Below are 19,696 nucleotides of genomic sequence, written 5' to 3' on the forward strand. Positions count from 1 at the left end.
AAAAAGCTTCAAACTTTCCGTTATAAATCAAAATGAATTGTTCATAATCTAATTGCTTATAGAAACTAATGTGTATACAGGTATCACGATGCTAGTGTTGAGCTGAATGAGTAACATGAATATTTTTACCTACCTAATAGTATTTTACTAGCTGTTAGATGATAGTATTTAGCACTATCAAGGTTATATGAAACTTTCTGAATATCTAAATAGGACACTACCCAGAATTTCCACTTTATAGCCACTCGAGTGTGCTTAAGCAGCTAGCAAGACAGTCAAACATGTGGGTACAACGGGTGAAATCGATATTTCCACGACATACTGCTAGAAAGCTTTAGTCCACTACAAAAAAGTTTTCGAACTGGGATTTTGTCGACACTGTTAATGCCTCTTTATATGAGAACTACCAAATGTTTAGCTCTGGAAATGATTTATTTAGAGTGACTGGCAAAGTCTTGTTGAGTCCTTGTATCGGACAACTATAGTGCCAATTATTTAATGAAAAAAAAACATGGGAGTGATGGGGAGACTTCAACAACATGAAAGGACGTGCAGGTGTTGCCACTTTAAGGCAGCATTTATGGTCAACAGAATTCCAGAGAAATATGAGTTACGGGTTGTTGAAGATCAGATTCCGAACATGTATTTTATGAGAATTCATCATTTTGCCAAATATTTATTTGTTGCAAGATAATCGTACAAATTTATGATAAATAATGTTTCTTAACAAGGATAGATTGGCATCTGCAAATTAAAATCACAAAGCATGATCTTTCATTGACTAAGTAGAATAATTTAATATTTGTTCTGCATATTGTTCTACCTACTACTTCTCTGACAGATTTAATTGTTCAATTTTTCTTGATTGATTAAATGTCTTGTAGTCAATTCGTTTTGCAGACTGAAATTCTTGACTTGTAATTACAAAATCAATTCCCCTATTAATTGATCATCACCTCATGTTCAAATCAAGCTCTCCCACTTCTCTCCAGTCATCATGCATTCCATTTCCTGATGCCACTTCCATAGTTTGAAAGCCTCTATCATCACCTGCTTCTTGATCATGATCATCATTCAAAAAGTCCTCAGAGGGCTCAGCATCATCTTCCCTCTGAAGAGGACCCCAGTTATGCAGTATTTCATCCATGTTTACACCTTGCTCATGCATAGATGGCTCATTCACAGCGTGTTGCTCCTCAGCTCTTGCTTTTGCAAGGGCTTCCACTCTAGCTGCTTCTACTCTTGCTGCCTCTGCCCTGGCCAATACTTCTGCATGTGCTTGTGCTTCAGCCCGTGCCTGTTGTTCGGCTATAGCCATCCTCCGTTTTGCTTCTGCTGCTTTTTCTCTAGATTCTATTTCTGCCCTCGTCTCCATCAGCTTTTGCCTCTCATCATGGAGTAGGATTTGCTCTATCATTAGCCTTTCCTCTGATCTGATATCTCCTTGAGCTCTCCTCCTTAATAGGGTGTTGTAAGTGTGAATTTGCCTCTCAAATGCAGTATTGAGTTCACCAACTTTGGTAAGTAGGTTCTGCTCCCAAAGTTGAGAACGTGTCAACACCTGACCTGTTGTGTCGGAATCCAGTAGTCTATCATCTTCTTCGATTTCATAGTCTGTCACAACATGGTAAGGCAAAATCCTGCAAAAAAAATTAGAATCTTAATTTTAAAAAGCACCACAACAGATCACTCAGAAAAGCGTGCCAATTTGAAAAATCAGGATTAGCAGGGGAGAATTGAAATTATAGTTGCCCATATACAAATTGACTACAGAAATATTCTTCTTAGCCACGTTCAAATTGCATTCTTTCAATGCAGTTAATTTTCCTTATTTTTATATCTTGAAAGCATGCATACTAAATTGAGTCATGAAACAGGTGTTGTGCACTATCAATTGACAGCAAAGAGGACAAAAGGAGTACTGGTCCAATTGTAAAGGTTGCCAGCGTGATACCTGTTAATGTATTTTAGCCTTTGGCTTAAATAGTATCATAAGGATGATTTTTTTAATGCTAAAAGTGCACTGTCACTTTTTGAGTTTGAACTATCAAAGAAAGACTGTCCAAAAAAGACATAGGCCCCATGAAAAGAGTTCTACTTTGAAACAAGGAATCTGTGTTTGCTTAACTCTGACATAGGTTTAAAGTTTTGCTTGGATCAAGGCCTACTATTAGGTTTCGAGCTTGTTGAAATTGGATAGCAGCACACACAAACAATTTAATAATACAAACAATATATAAGAAACAGGAAAAAAGCTCTGTTATTGAACAAAGCATACTCTATTTTGAAGCAGCCAAGAAACTGATTTTTATTACTGTATATGCTTGATTACATCGCAGCCCTCTTTATTTGAGAAATTACCACAAACATGATTCTGAAAAAAATTACGGTGATTAAACTACAGTTCACTGCTTGTCACAGAATTTGAAAATTTTTGAACTGCTTTATTTCATGCAACCATATATAAACTACGGTGGAATAACATTGCCTTATCAAAAACAAACTAAAAGAAAAAACAACGCATGCCTAGGGAAACCAACTGCTATATGCATTTGGAGGAGCTGTGCATGATGAATCCAATCGTAAACTACATGAAAACTGAAGAAAACAGTGGAGTTGGAGTTTAACATTCATGCATGAGCAGCACAACAATTTGATTTCTCGGAGTCAAAACTGATCTTTTGCAACTGATTTTGTGAAGATGGCCGCTATTTTCTCTTTTGTGCTGATATGCCTCAATTCAACCACTTTCTTTTGTACCAAATCTCTAATAAAATGTTGTTTCAAATCAAAGTGTTTGGTCCTACTATGATGAACTGGATTCTTGGCCAATTTAATGGCACTAATGTTGTCACAAAAAATCACTTTAGGCTGAACCTATATCTCTCCAATTTCTTCAAGAAGTTTTCTAAGCCCTAAAGCTTTGTACCTACTGAAGTGACTGCAACATACTCTACTTCTGTAGAAGAGAGGGCACCAATACTTTGTTTCTTTGAGCTCCATGTGATCAAACCATAACCCAAATACAACTTTCAAAGAATGATGGTGCTAGCAGCAGCAATAACAACAATAAAAGCCAAGGAAGGGATCAAATTCAAAATTATTCAAGAGGAAACAGAGGAAGAAGAGGTGGTCAAGGAAGAAGAGGCAGAGCACCGTCTTGTTTGTGAATATAATATTGTTGTGTTTTGGCGATAATTTGTTATATCTTTGCATTCAGCACAGACACTTGTATTTAGAGAATATTTGCTTCCCAGCGGTACGACCTCACACCACTTTCCCCTCGGTACTTCTTTCTCTGTACTCACCTTCACTATTTACCTCTTCCTCCATATACTATACAACCACCACTCTCTTCCTCCAACACATTCCACCGTAGACCCCAATTATGAACTCCATCACCTCCCTTTCCGTACGCTCATACCGTCCATACTCCATCAGCACATACCCCCTTCGCCTCACAACTCAACTCTCCCTCCACCTTATCTCACACTTCTCTCTCCTTCGTATGCCTCCCTCTCCCTCCATACCCACCATTCCCTCCTTCCATACGCTACTCTTCATTCACCGTACCTCTCCTTTGCCCAGTGACCGACCATACGGCCTAACTCTGCATCGTACGCTAGGAATTAAGTACAGCATTTTCCACAGTACGCAAAGGAGCCTCGATATATTACAGTGGTATCAAAGCCAAGTTATCTTGCCAGCCTGTCGATAACATTGGATGCTGCCAAGATCTTGATCAATAGGAAGAATCAAGCACTGAGATGATGCAACTTCTAAGGGAGCTAACAAAAGGACAACAACAATTAAGTGAAACTTTGTTGAATGCACAACAATAGCTCAATGAGACCTTGGCGAAGGAGCTAGAACAAATTGGCAAGACCCTTCAACTATTGGCAGAAGGAAGGACAAATCGAGAACACAATGGGCAAGGTGATAATTATGCCAATGAGAGGCTTCACACAAAGCGCTCCCACACACAGTCAATGATGCCAACATTTCCCCAATAGTTAGAACTAAGCAGGGAACAAAAGCCTACCTTCCTCGAGATGCAGGATCAGTTCCAAAAATACTAGTTTAATGCCGGATTTGGAACAGAATTATCCTTCAAGGATTATGTGAATTTGCGGATGAGATATTCTAGGAGGCAGGGCAATTACAATGATGACATTAAATGAAAGATTGGAAAGATTAAACTTATCATGCTTTGATGGATTTGGGCATACATTAGCACAAGCATGGGTTCAGAACGTTGATACATACTTCCAACTCAACCCCATGTCTGAATAAGAGGCAATTAAGTTTGCGGCACTTCACCTAGAGGGAATCGCTCAAGAATGATGGCACTATGAGATGGTCACCCTCAATCATGATCGAGTCACTTCATATGCCAACTTCATGGAGAGACTTATCGACCTCTTTGACAGAAAGGATCCGGAGCTCAATTTCAAGGAGTTGGCACAACTAAAGCAAACTAGATCGGTGGAGAGCTATATCACAAAATTTCAGAGGCTATCAATACTAGTGACACACATTTCAGAGAGAAGACTTGTCTTGATCATGGATGGATTGACCGAGCCCTTAAAGGGTTGGGTGAAGGGTTTTAACCCCAACACACTGGTTGCAGCAATCAAGATGGCACAGGACATGTCAACATTCACTTCTTCCAAAATTAACTCACACACCAAGCCGCCCCTCACTCCAAAGGAGAAAGACAACAAGATCCCTCCAAAGAAGCAGTCGATGGATGAAGCCACGAGACAAGATTTGAGGAGGAAGCCCTATTTTAATTGCAAGGAGTCATGGGAACCTAGACACTAATGCTTAGGCAAGGGAAGCTCCACTACATTGAGGTGGTGTCAGACAACGAAGAGGATAAGGAACCAGAAACTAAAGAAGATGATCAACAAGCTTCCAAAGATGTTAACACAAACCGTGTAGAGAGGGTTGTCATGCTAGTACGCTAAGGAGGTACCACCTCTCTTGCTGGCACTCTAAGGTGTCCTATTTTTCGAGTTCAAGGCACTCTCTAAGGACAATGGGTCATAGTCAACTGGACGGTGGGACCACACTCAATTTCATTAACTCATCACTAACGAAACAAAGAGGTTTGGCTATAGAGGCACGTGCAGGATTCCAAGTCAAGGTAGCAAGAGGAAACCTCCTATCGTGTACCCATCTAGTCCCACAACTTAACATTACCATGGGGAACCATACCGTCGCAAAAGACTTCTTTGTAGTAGATCTGGATGACATGGAAGTCATTCTTGGCATCCAATGGATGGAAACTTTGGACGAGTACGCACAAAGCTTCAAACGAATGGAGTTTTCATTCTAAGTGGATGGAAAGAAGGTGCTCTTGAGGGGAATGTCAAATGGAGGGACGAAGGAAATCTCAATAAAATGAATGGAAGCCATTTTTCGACATGATGACATTGTCTGGGCAGCACATTGTTTGATCTCAACAAAACCGATAAAGGGGCAACAAACTAACTAACAGGTTGATGAGTTTTGGGCATTCTTAGATAAGCATAGTACAATTTTCACTGAAATCCTTCCTAGCATACCTCCACAAAGGCTTTGAGCACACCATTGAGTTGGAGGAAGGAACCAAACCCATCATCACTACACTCGACCACCATCCTAAAAGATTTAAGGATGAGATAGGAAAAATGATCCAAGAACTCCTAGAGAAAGGATGGATTAGGTCCATTTCCAACCCTTTTGCATCATCAATAGTCTTGGTTAAGAAGGATAGAACCCTCCAAATTTGTGTGGACTATCGTGCATTGAACAAGAAAACCATCAAAAATAGGCACCCCATTCCCAGGATCGACGAATTATTGGATGAGTTACACGATGCAGAGTCTACAGACTATTTTTCCAAAATAGATATCCATTCTAGTTACCGTCAGATTCACATGAGAGAGGAAGATGTGGAGAAGACTGCCTTATGTTGTCATTACAGTCATTATGTGTTCTTGGTCATGCCATTTGGGTTGACCAATGCTCCAACCACTTTCTAGTCATGCATGAACCACATCTTCAACAAACAACTGCATAAGTTCCTACTAGTGTTTTTTTGATGACATACTTATTTACAATAAGACCTGGGAGGAACATCTGAGACATCTGGATGAAGTACTCAGGATCATGGAATCACAATCATTGTTTGCAAAAAGATCCAAATGTGAATTTGGAATGACAAAGATATTGTATCTAGAACACATCCTTTGTGCTCAAGGGGTGCAAGTACACCAAGAAAAGATTCAAGTCCTCTTGGATTGGATGCCACCAAAGAATCTCTCCAATCTACGTGGATTCTTTGGATTATATAGTTATTAGAAGATTCGTGAAGGGGTTCTCACAACTTTGTGCACCACTGACAAATCTGACAAAAAAAGGATCTTTCCATTGGGATGAAAATGCGCAACATATCTTCAACAAGTTAAAGGAAGTCATGAGTTCATGTTCGTTGTTGGCATCACCTGACTTCAGTCAACCCTTCATCTTGGAGTCTAATGCATCGGGAGAAGGTATCAACGCAGTATTGATGCAAGATCGTCACCCCATTACATTCAAGAGTCAAAAGCTCTCAGGAATGGAGCAAATGAAATCCATCAATGACAAAGAGATGCTCGCCATGCATGCATTAACAAAGTTTCGCCAATATCTCGTTGGACCAAAACTTATGGTGCGAACAAATCACAAAAGCTTGAGATATTTTTTAGAGCAAAGAGATTTAAATTAACGGCAACAGAAGTGGGTGAGCAAAATTCAAGCATTTGACTTTGAGATTGGGTATGTGAAGGGGAAAAATAATGCAGTGGTCGATGCTCTATCGAGAAGGCCTACAATATGCTATGTCTCAAATTTCAGCAGACTAGAAGGAACACCTATTGGTTGAATACTCCAAGAAATTTTTGCCTGCCAGTTGATGGATGGTCAAGTACAAGATGATAGGTATAAGGTGGTAGAAGATATCATCTACTACAAGGGCAGGATCTATCTAGTCCCCCAGTCCAAAATGAAGAAGAGAATTCTGAAGGAGATACATGATTCACCTTTGGATGGACACCCTGGATACCTAAAAGCCTACAGGAAGATCCGAGAATAGTTTGCATGGAAGGGCCTCAAGAATGATATCTTGCAGTATGTACAAGAATGTTCTACTTGCCAACAAAACAAATCTGAGCACACCCTACCAGCAAGACTTCTTCAACCATTGCCAATCCCTAATCAAAAGTGGAAAAGTATCTCGATGGATTTCATCACTAGGCTACCCAAAGTTAGGGGAAGGACTACATTTTTGTCATGGTTGGCCATTTGACCAAGTATGCCCATTTCTTTGCCATTTCCACCGAATACCAAGCATCTCAAGTGGCGAAGTTATTCTTCCGTGAGGTTTTATGCTTACATGGTCTCCCACTTAATATGGTAAGTGACAAAGGTAGTCGTTTCCTTAGCAATTTTTGGATGGAGTTATTTAGGCTATCGGGGACAAAGCTGTCACCAAGTACAAGCTACCATCCATAGTTAGATAGCCAAACGGAGATTGTGAACAAATGGTTGGAGGGCTATCTAAGGAACTATGTTTCAATACAATAGAAGGCATGAGTTCGTTGGCTACATTTGGGTGAGCACTGTTACAACACTACCTATCACATGTCGATAGGCATGCCACCCTTCAAAGCATTGTAGGTTATGAACCCTCATTATTCATGGATTTGTCATTGGGCGATAGTCACGCACCAAGGGCTAAAGATTGGCTACAGAAGAGTTTAGATATCATGAGATCTCTCAAGGAAAATTTACAAAGGGCTCAAAACCAACAGAAGATGTATGCAAATCAACACTGGATTGAGAGAAGTTTTGAGATTAGAGATCTAGCATACCTTTGGTTCTAACTATATAAACAATCCTCCCTAAAGTTGTATGGTAAGAAGTTAAAACCACACTTCTACGGACTATACAGAGTGGTGCGAAGGGTAGGCGAAGTTGCCTACGAATTGGAGCTACCTGAAGAGAGTTGAATCCACAATGTTTTTCATGTGTCATGTCTAAAGAAGGCTATTGGACAACATGTCACAATGTCAAAGGAATGACCTCCCATTGACATGTTGGGTGATGCGACGCGCTCCCCTGCCCACAGGTGGTTAATTATGTGGTGTTCCATGTTCACTAACAGTCATGGCTTTTGGTGCAATGGCAAATGGGCCCTACAATTGGTATCAGAGCCTTGTTTTGGCTTGGTCATGGGTTCAAATCTCTCCAGTGCCTTCCCGACCCGCGTAAGCACCTGGTATGCGTGTCGAGGGGGAGATTGTTGGGTGATGCGACGCGCTCCCCTGCCCACAGGTGGTTAATTATGTGGTGTTCCATGTTCACTAACAGTCATGGCTTTTGGTGCAACGGCAAATGGGCCCTACATGACAAAGGGAAATTAATTTTAGAGCCAGCTGAGATCATAGATGTCCAGGAGAAGAGGCTCAGATCCTGCAACATTAAGGAGTTTCTTGTGTGATGGAAGGATCTTCCAGTTGAGGATACCACCTGGGAAGGCGAGCAAATTCTGGAGCATCCAAGTTTGAAAATGCTTGACGACAAGCAATTTTCAAGCCAGGAGGGCGTGATGTCCCCAATAATATTAAATAATATTTTTTGTTATACGGTCAACAATTAATGTATTATCTTTCAAGCCCACTCTTTATTTTTATTTTTTTAGCTTGTCAGCCTAACAACAATTTTTGTGATCCTTCGAGAAGCTTCTCCGAAGCCCTTTATAAGGCCAGCTTGTAGGTTCTTGTAGGCATGTGATTGGATTATTTCTTTGTATTGCGAATTCCTCTGGGAGTTCAAGTGTTGTCAGCCATTTTGGAAGTGCAATATCTTTCCTATTCGGCTCTTGTGGTTTCGGTGGGATTCAACCCTCACCCTATTTCGTTTAGTCCATTCTCTGTATCACTTTCTCATATTTGGCAAATCAGAGCACTATCTTGTTTGTGAATATAATATTGTTGTGTATTGGCAATAATTTGTTATATCTTTGTGCTCGGCGCACGCACCTGTATTTGGCAAATAGTTGCTTCCCAACGGTACCTCACGCCACTTTCCCCTCGGTACTTCTTCCTCTGTACTCATCATCACCATTTTTCCTCTTCCTCCATATACTGTACAACCACCACACTCTTCCTCCAACACATTCCACCGTACACCCAATTACGAACTCCATCACCTCCCTTTCTATACACTCATACCCTCCGTACTCCATCGGTACATATCCCCTTCATCGTACAACTCAACTCTCACTCCACCTTCACTCACACCTCTCTCTCCTTCGTACGCCTCCCTGTCCCTCCATACCCATCATTCCCTCCTTACTTACACTACTCTCCATTCACTGTACCTCTCCTCTGCCCAGCAACTGACCTTACAGCCTAACTTCACACTGTACGCTACAAATTAAGTACAACATTTTTCCACTGTATGCAAAGGAGAAGCCTCGGTATATTACATATACAAGACATAAGTGAATGCAACTACCTATGCCAAAGGATGTGCAGGGGACAGTCATTAAAGCGCAGTCAAGCCAAAAAAGGCTCTAACAAGGTGATCAGACTGTGAAACCTCTGGGCCTATTAAAGCCAAATGCAATATGACCATGAAAGACTCTTCCCAGATAGCAGTTGTGAGCTGAGTGCTAAGGGCTATGCTGTATTGAGAGGTGTTTGACAAGGGGCACATCAATTGGAAGTCTTAGTCAAATAAGGTTATGAGAGCGCAAGTTTAACAAGAACTCTCTTTATGCTGGATCTGTCTGTCACATTCCTTTAACTATGGGTTCTATTAGAATATAAAGATCATGACCTGGTTTACAAGGATGTCAATCCATGTAGGTTTTTCTTTGATAGGTGACACAACCTTAATAATTATGGGACAGAGGTTTTCAGAAGAATTTTGGGGTCTACAAAGGGATCTGGGGAAGTTTTCCAGCCAAGGCTCACCAAATTTATAAAGTCTGTTGAAGTGACAGTAAGGGTGATCTATCAAGTCTTTTATGAATAGATGTAGACCTGACATATCTTTCCCTTGTTATTTTAATCACTTTGAGACCAGCATGAAATTATCATGCACAGAAGATTGTAGGAGCAAGAAGCAAGTAGATTGGAGTGAATTGATTGAAAACATAATGAAGGGAGATCAAACAATGCTCCTATAAGCATGCAAGCTCAGTATGAGAGGATAATGACCTGCAACGGCACTTATTACAGCAATTCAACTTCATCCATCTATCCAGGACATTGAACAGTTGTTGAGCCTTAGAAACATCTTTATACCTTTGATCTGGAGGAGTCAACCAGAATCATCTCCATGCCATGCTGAAAAGTTTGTTGGATGTTTTCAAAGAGCAAAACGGGGAACCTTTATCATCAGCGGTCAAAGAAAGTTTGACTTAGTATTAGGTAGTTGAAGCATTTATTTCCATGAAAGCGACTTCCCCTACATGCTCTCAATCACTTAATGAGATATGCTTTGTATAGAGGATATTATCATAATCTCTGATTATCAAGAAAATTCTCCATTATTCTGTCAGTGTGTATTACTTCTAGTTAATTGATTCTGTCTGTAGACAGTATTTTGTCCATCATATTGCTATGCAACCTTTATACTTTTGTGAAAAAAGAAATCACTTACTTGCAGATTGTACGTTGTGCTTTGAACAGCTTGTAGCTCAATAGTTGTGGTTTTACCATTTTAGTGAATCTATTGTTGCTGTGATTAAACTTCTTTGCCTTCACACAAAAAACTAATGTGAATGCTTGAGAAATTGGGGGTTGTATGGAGAAATTGTCAGTCTTGGTGGCTATCTTGTGTTCTTTGAATCAGGTCAAAAATTCTACCCTATATTTGGTGCATCACAAGATTTTTATTTTCAGTTATCTTCCCTCCCCTTTTCCCCAGTTATTTCAGACAGGGAAGCAGCCCTTGACCTGGAGGTTTGGCTTCAAACAGCAAGGTTCCACACCTTGAAGCCATTTCAATGCTAATTCTGGACAGTTGAACAAGGGTGCCTGTTGCAGTGTACAAAACCCAATCAGGTTATGATAGGACTAGCAAATGGGGTAACTTTGATTGCAAGATTCAGAGCCCTTTTTCAGTAAAGATTATTAAGGTAGCAAAGAGTCAAGACAAATGGCTGTCCAAATATCCTCAGTACATCTCCAAATTATCCATTTTTATCTGAGTTACCAGATTCTCTCATGGACATGGGAATTCCTGGGTCAATTCTCTCAAAAGTCTGGTCCTTGTCAGATTCTGTCAAAAGTCTGCCATAAATACCAAATTTCGCTGAGAATTCCCTCAGTAGAACACTGGCAGAATTCAGATGACTTTTAGGCAACTTTGGTTTCTTGAATAGGAAGCCGGACAGAATTTCGGAAAATTTGGTTGAAAAAACCTTAGTCTACTTTTTTTAAAAGTTTTTAATGCCAAATTAGACTCAAGCACATGATTAGACTCAAATTACTAATCATATTTAATTTGAATTAAATGCTACTTGAGAGAATCTAAATGTATAAAAGTGCCACAAATCTATTATGCAATGTATTTAATACACCGTAATTCATGCATATAGGCTAACATGTATAGAAAACTATGGATTGAACAAAATCTAAAGAGATCTTTAACGTGGTTAAATCTAGATCCAAAGCCTACTTTCTTGGTGTAATGTCCCCGTTTTTGGCAAGTCTATGCAGTTGATGGAGTTAGCTCATCATAGAGACCCTTGTGAGCTGACCGGGTGTTCTGGGGGTCCCAGCTGTGGACTTGCTATTTTTAGTAAGTCTATTTTTGGCAGTTGCTATTTATGGCAATGCAGTGAGTGGCTTTGGCAATTGGTCATCACCTGCAATAAATAAGGTTAATAATTGCATGAGCTCTTATTTATTCATTAATTATTGAGTTGCATTATTATAATAATATTTATGTTATTATAATAATGTCATTAAGAGATATTTCTAAAAAGTGTGTTGGAAAGTTTCAAGTGTTGAGTTCTTTAAAGAAACCTCCACAATTTATGAAATGGATTTTTTTAGGAAACTTTGGCCAACAAAGGATTATAAATAGGAGCTCATTTCATTGGGAAAAGCATGCTTGGATATTTTATTTGTTTTTAATGTCTGTGGCTTTTCCTAAGTTCTGATTTTTGTGCTCTTGCTGAAGTATTAAGGCTCTGAATTCTAAGTTATTCCATTGGATCTAAAGCTGGAGTATTGTAGATTCAAATATGAGATTTGTCCCGAGTGTTGTGCAAATTGTTGCTGATTTATAACAATTTGCTTCTTTACTCCTACTGTACGATCTGTGTCTAAGGAGACTAGTTGTTGAAGAATTCGGGGGTTTGTGGAGAGATTTCATTCAGCTTCAAATTGTCAAAATTACTGAATTTGGTGGAGATTTGAATTGGGGGCAGAATTGACAGTCAAACTCAATCTGGAAGGCAGCGTTTCTTGTTGGTGTGAAATCTGGGTGAGTCAGGAGCTAATTCTCTTCCTTCTTGGACTGGACGGCATTGTGTACTGGGTCTGCACTTAAGAACAAGTCGTGGTGAAACTGCCCTATCAGCCGCACACAATTTCAGCAAGCCAGGCATCCACCATTTGTAGCTGTGATCTGCACATGTGGAAACACGTGAACATATTCAATTCAACGTACAAGCACTCATACCTACGATTTGGCTTCAATTGCATTTCCTCCATTAACGTGTGCAAGAGGTGATTGGATAAAATTGTATTTGATCTTTGGGAGATCCGCTTGGAAGTTTGGATAGGCATTTGCTTGTCAGTTTAAAAGATCAAATTGCCTTACAACCAGGTTCTAAGTGCTACATTTTTTGCTATCAGTATTTTATGCAATTAAATAAAGCAATCATTTTGATTTTCAAAAAATAAATAAATAAACATTGTTCAGATGCATCAGCATTTTGGATAGAGGCAAATTCAGAATTAAGTAAATTGGCTTTTCCTTCATCATGGTTATCTAGAAAATTGCCTCTATTTTTTATATTTTGGGTGTGGTACTTTGGAATTGAGAAAATTGCGAATTGACAAACAATTAAAGTTCCTTAATATTGTTTGCTAAGTATTTGATTAAATGCCAAATCTCTGATTAGTAAGGCAAGTTGATGTTTGTTAAAGCCATAACCAACAGGGGTTATTACACTTGGCTTCATCTAGTCTAATCCAAAGCTGTTTTCTTTGAATCATCCAATATGATAATTAATCTGTGAAGCTTACAATATGGCAACAATCACAACCTTGGCTTTAAACGAGACTATAGCATTACTTTTTGTGCTTCTAATTTGCAATAGAAGAATAATGTCAACATTATTGTTTTTTAACTAAAACATTGATATGGTGGTATCTTTTGCTATGTTGCTTTAATATTAGCAAAGTGGTGTATGAACTTATTTGCTGCTGCACATAGATAGATAGATAGATATTCTTGTAAAGACGAACGCAAAACGAATCCGAACTCAAATTAGACTCAGAATTAGTCTCAAGCACATGATTAGACTCAAATTACTAATCATATTTAATTTGAATTAAATGCTACTTGAGAGAATCGGGATGTATAAAAGTACCACATATCTATTATGGTATGTATTTAATAAACCATAATTTGTGCACATAGACTAATATGTATAAAAAACTATGGATTGAAAAAAATCTAAAGAGATCTTTACTGTGGTTAAATCTGGATCCAAAGCCTACTTTCTTGGCTTCATCTAGTCTGATCCAAAGCTGCTTTCTTTGAATCATCTAGTATGATAATTAATGTGTGAAGCTTACAATATGGCAACAATCACAATCTTGGCTATAAACAGTACTATAGCATTACATTTTGTACTTCTAATTTGCAATAGAGAATAATGTTGACATTATTGTTTTTAAACTGAAACATTGATATGGTGGTGTATTTTGCTATGTTGCTTTAATATTAGCAAAGTGGTCTATGAACTTATTTGCTGCTGCATAGATATTCTTGTACAAACGAACCCAAAATGAATCCGAACCCAACCCCAAAAACAAAATGCTCCCAGTAAAGTAGGCTGGCAAAACATGTCATGTTCAGAAAATATCAATTCCCAAAAAGACAAATATCCACTGCACCAGCAAAGCACATACTTAGCTAAGCAGTGAGATACAAAGTAACCAGCAGTTGTGATTGGGAATTTTAATGTACATGAGTTCAAACTGCAAAGCATGTTTAGAAGTTTTTTATCTAAACATTTGGCTTTCATTATCCACAAATTCTCACAATTAAGATACTTATATGCAATGGGCAATGTTTCAATACAGCAGTGAAAAAACCAAAAAGCTTAATTGGAAGAAAATCTAAAGCAACAGAAAACAGATGTTTATCAATTAGAAGTCCTTTCCTAGACTACTGATGTTGAAAAGAAAATTGAGAATAGGAACTTCCCTGGATGAAGTATATCAAAGGCACTAACTTAATAAGGCACCATATAGTTAGCATAAGTACCTACCCAGCTGCTATGGCCAGCTTTCAAGACCACGTTGAAACTCTTACAATTTAAATTTCAAGCACAAGCAAGCATGTGTGATCACTTTCCTGTAGGAACTCTTGTAGTGCCAAGATTATGTTGCGTCTCTGGAAGCTTCACAAATAAATGCTTAAATACAAGCTCAAATCAAATAAAGCATTGTGGTGTATAGCTTTATACCAAATTTTAAGCATTTTGAGTGGCAGATCAATCAAAGAAAAAACAATTGATGTCATGCTTGTGTGGCCCAACATTTGTATAGCAACAGCATCATTTAAATCAGAAAATTTATAAGGCAAGGTATTTGACATGATTGCAACAGCAGGATTCTGCAGTGGCGTGATGGACTGTGCTTGTAAGAATCGGAACTTGGTCTACGCATCTTTACATCATCCCTACCCAAAAAGAGATAAGGTGTATTGACCTGATAAGAAAATTGAGAGCAAGGAACAACATACCATGTGGGAAAAACATAATGGTGTTGAGTGGGAGTGCAAGAGGGAGCAGGAGGTCTGCAGCTAGGGATTCTAGTGTTGCAGACAATGTGGATGAATCTTCTGCTGACAATGAAGACCTGCCTGGTTTTTGGTTCTGCCATTGGGTTGGGAAAGGATTTCGTATTTCATTTTGGGTAGATGTGGCTTTTGTGGGTGTCTTTCCTCGGGTCAGGGTTCTTGCTTTGAGTGGCTCAGTCCCTTTGGTCATGTGGATGAATCTTCTGCTGACAATGAAGACCTGCCTGGTTTTTGGTTCTGCCATTGGGTTGGGAAAGGATTTCGTATTTCATTTTGGGTAGATGTGGCTTTTGTGGGTGTCTTTCCTCGGGTCAGGGTTCTTGCTTTGAGTGGCTCAGTCCCTTTGGTCATGTTTCCCACTTCTCTGGTAGTGGTCCCCTGCCCTGTTTCTGTTGCTGGGCACGTAACAGAAGGGAGCATTGTCTTTGGTGGCTTTTCTTCTCCTTTGTGGTCCTCTCACCTTTGACTGTTTGGTGGTAGGTAGTGCATCGCAGGCTTTTGTTCATTGGTTCTGGTGCCCTATTCTGCTTGATGCTACCTTCCCCCTTCTTGTAGTTGTGTGCTTGGCACCTGTTGGGAGGTTTTCACACTTTCACCCCATTGCAAATGAGGAACCCCTCTTTTTGCTTTTCTTGTTGATAGATTTAGTTGGTAGAGTAGATTCGCAACAGTTCGAAATTTCTCAGTCTCTTAAAATTGAAATGTTGAAGTCTTGAGAAATGGCGAATATGACTAAATATGAGAGAAATAATGGAATGGTCAAATGTTTGGGTTCAAGCTAGTCAATGGCATTTGGAGGATATCCAAGCTTCGTTAGGACTAACTTAGCCAACTAACAAGGTTGGTTAACCCTGCCAGATCAACTGGTGGAATCCACCTAGTCATGCATCAAACCTTGCCAGATGAAAGAGTGAATCCAGCTCTTCATGTGGCAACCTGCCAGATCAGCTAATAGAATCCACTTCTTCAAGTGGCAAACTTTCAAGCATTAAATCTGACGTATATCTTACTCTTGCCAAAATTGTTTAAGTTGAATTGACATAAGGAAGAAATGAGGATCAAGATGTTATTTGATTCTTTAATTATGATTTTAAGTGCCCCATCAGCTAGTGGAATCCACCTCTTCATATGGCAGCTTGATCATTGAAAGAGTGGAATCCATTCTCTCAAGTGGTAATTGTATGTAATGCCATTTATTGGACAATGACACCAAGGGAGATTTTTTTAAGTATGGAGGCTGTGAGTTAATGAAATGGGGAAGCAATTAAGAGTGAAGGCATGAACTTAGCCTCATGGGAAATATAAAACCAATTATGATGCTTTAATAGTTGATCGAATGGCTTAGGATCCAATTGCAAGGCTATGAAACTCAATAAGAAAAGCCTTATCTTAAACATATAGGCTGAAAGTTGACATTTATGGTTCAAGGCTCAATGTGGGACCTATACAACTTAACGTATAGGCTGCTAACTATGAGTATACAACCCTATATCCCAAATGTGTGGCCCTGTTTCCAATACTTTAGGCCCCAAAACTCAAAACACTAGGCTACTATTTGAAATGTGTGAATCTTAAAATCAGTTAGTTAGACCCTTACTCACAACGTATGGCCATCAGAATGGCCTTAAACCTGAAATGTGTGGACATAGATGAGAACATAAGGCCCCAGAAACTGGTCATAGAGCCCATAATTCAAACATCTGGCCCTAAATCTGGGCGTAAACACAATAGAACAGTCTCTAAATCAAATATATGTGCCCTAATGGGTAAAACATAAGCCTTGATTTGAACAAACAGTCCTAAATCAGGCCTTTACTCCAAACATGTGAACCCTTGCGCCAAGCATTAGGTTTATTATTTCTAAATCAGGCCTGTACTCCAAATGTGCCCAATTGGGTAAAACATAAGCCTTGATTCGAACAAACAGTTCTAAATCAGGCCCCTACTCCAAAAGTGTGAACCCTTTCGCCAACCATAAGGCTTATAATTTCTAAATCAGGCCACTACTCCAAATGTGTGGACCTATAATAGACAACATGGGGCCTTAATACCAATAAGGCAGGCCCCAACTGTAAAATGCGCACCAAAAATTAAAAGGGCTGGCCCCAAATCTCATATGTATATTCATTAATTGCAAGACTACAGCCCCAAATCAGTAATGTATGGACCTAGATTTAATAATCAAGGCTCCAAATTCAATGCAAGATCTCATACATTCTATGCAGGGCCCTAAATCTGATCAAATGGCCTTTAGTTTACTAACCATGGGCCTCAAAATTCAGATAATTAAGCCTTTTACCCCTGGTCTGTCTTCAAAACCTAGAACTTAACCATGACAGGGCTCAAATGTAATGAGTAATTGCATCAACCTACACACCAAAGAAGGAGTTGATCAAGCATGAGGAGAACAAATTCAAAATAGGGGATCATATTTTATGGAAAAAGCTAGTTATTAAATGCAAAATTATATTGCCATTAATACCTGGTGGTTTGAATTCAATTTTTGTAGCCAAGACAGCCTAAAAGGTGAAAAATCAATTTCAAAAAAACTCTTTTGCACAGAGAAAATTCAAAACGTGAAGGAGGCAAAGTAAATAAGTTTTCAACAATTTTGTGGAGAAAAATGCATAGAGGCTTATAGAAGAGAATTTCCCTCAATTTTCAAGCAGATTACAAGCGAAAGGAACTAATTGCAGGGATTGCCAGTGGCAGTAAGTCACTTCAAACACATTTTGGACTTGAAATAAAAGACCAGATCCCCCAATTACATCAAGTTACATCTTTCGGCATCACTGGTACAAGAAAGGAACAGGAATTTAAACCTATTTCAGAGCGTTACAATGTTGTATCAGTCACAAATCTGAAGGTTACAGTCATCTATTTTTTATTATAGCCAGGATGTGCATCATTGCTGAAGATGGAAATGGTGAAAATCCAAAGTCCGAAAACCGAAGCTTAAATAAACAAGGATGGAAGGAGATCAAGGTCCAAAGTAATAGGAGTCAAGGATTGGACAAATAAAAATACAAAATGAAGAATTTAAGCTGAGGATGAGCAAGATGTCTGAGTTTGAAAGTCACAATCAGATTGCGAACCTGAAGACAACATCCACACCTACGGTGGGATTCAAAGAGCAAAGAACAAGGGAAATGAACAAGTCAGCAAATTAGAAGATCATTAAGCATCAAGAGATATTTCCTTATTGCCAAGGGGTATTTATCAAGTCTATAAGCCAAGTTACCAGAGTCACCTGTTGAAGGCCAAATTCAAGAGATGGTAAGGTCCAAAGTCAGGTACAGTACTTATTCAGTTGAAATTCGTTTACAGATTGAGAAATTCACAGGAAATTCTGTCAGAGGGACCCTATAGGAATTTGCAACGACTTTGACCGAATTTTGGAATGCCTGTGAGAGCCCAGAAAGAATTTTGATCAAGTCAACTAAATTTGTGCAGACATCAATTATGTTGACTTTTCAATGAAATCTATTTTTTTTGGCAAATAGTAATACAACCTTAAAAGTCATGGTTATAATACTTATAGTAATACTTATCTTATGATGATAATCACAGCCTACACATTATATTTATCGTCTTATTATTTATTGTCTCACACAACATTCTTCTCAGATGGCAATATTTCTGCAAAGTGAGAGTTACAGTAGCCTGCGAAGAGTTATTTTTGCAGAGCCTGTGGGTAGCGAGTCTTGTGGCAGCGAATTATTTTTGCAGAGCCCGTGGGTCGCGACAGTCTTGTGGGTTTATTTTCCTTTGCCATATTGATAAAAGAGGTAGGGTTTTGTAACTAGTTATTTTAATATTTTGTTTGTTTTTTAAAGTTTTGTTTTTACAATTTTTAACAAAAAAATGAGCCCCCTACTTTTATATTCTTTTTAAATTTTTGTTTTTTGATGTGTCATTTGTAAATTCAACGAATGGCAAGTGTTTCTAGCACTGGAAACTCCCGCTTCAAAACAGATCTCTCAACTATGGCAATAGGTGAAAATGGTTCAACCAATGTGAGGTAGAGGAGGTTTTTTGTGGATTTGCATCCATTGCAAAGAGGAATATAGTATCTATTATAGTAGAGTGAACGCACATTTGTGCTTTATTCCTTAAAAAGGCATTGGGTTCGATACATGGAGGCCAAGAGTTAATGGGGTGCCACCTAAAATCCTTCTTCCAAACCACAAAGTGAACAAATATACTCGACAGCAAAAACAAGAAGTAGCAGCTCGGCAAGTTAAACCTCGTCCTTTGCAAAGGTCTAGAAATAAAACAAAACAACATATGTGGCTTCAGTTTCCACTCCCAATGAACCACATGTAAAGGGCCATCAATTCTTAAGAGCTCCTCAAAAACCAGTTGCAAATAAGAGAGCAAAGGGGCCCTTGGAAATATCATTTCAGAATGAAGCGAGAGACATTATCCAAAAAGACATAGTGAGATGCATCTATGCAAATGGATTGTCATTTGTTGTTGCTCACTCACTGTATTCGATAAAAAATGGTGAGATCAATTAATGAGGCTCCAAAGGGGTTCAAGGCTCTGGGATATGAAGTGTGCAACACTTAATTGGATAGAGAGGTGATCCATGTAGAGGCCCTTTTATGCA

General features: G+C 38.9%; 1 protein-coding gene across 2 annotated transcripts in view; it reads right to left on the minus strand.

Annotated features, from left to right (window-relative positions):
• Positions 1–751: 751 nt before the first annotated feature.
• Positions 752–19,696, minus strand: part of LOC149555499 (uncharacterized) — a 63,013-nt gene continuing 44,068 nt past the window's right edge. For both annotated transcript variants that reach the window (XM_089829548.1, XM_089829550.1), the window contains one exon: positions 752–1,640. In XM_089829548.1, coding sequence (XP_089685674.1) covers positions 953–1,640 — 688 coding nt within the window. In that variant the 3' untranslated portion in view covers positions 752–952. The remainder of the gene's footprint in view (positions 1,641–19,696) is intronic.

Source organism: Cupressus sempervirens, chromosome 5 (assembly GCF_028749045.1).
Source record: "Cupressus sempervirens isolate cs-2001-9-10 chromosome 5, ASM2874904v1, whole genome shotgun sequence".
NCBI lineage: Eukaryota > Viridiplantae > Streptophyta > Pinopsida > Cupressales > Cupressaceae > Cupressus > Cupressus sempervirens.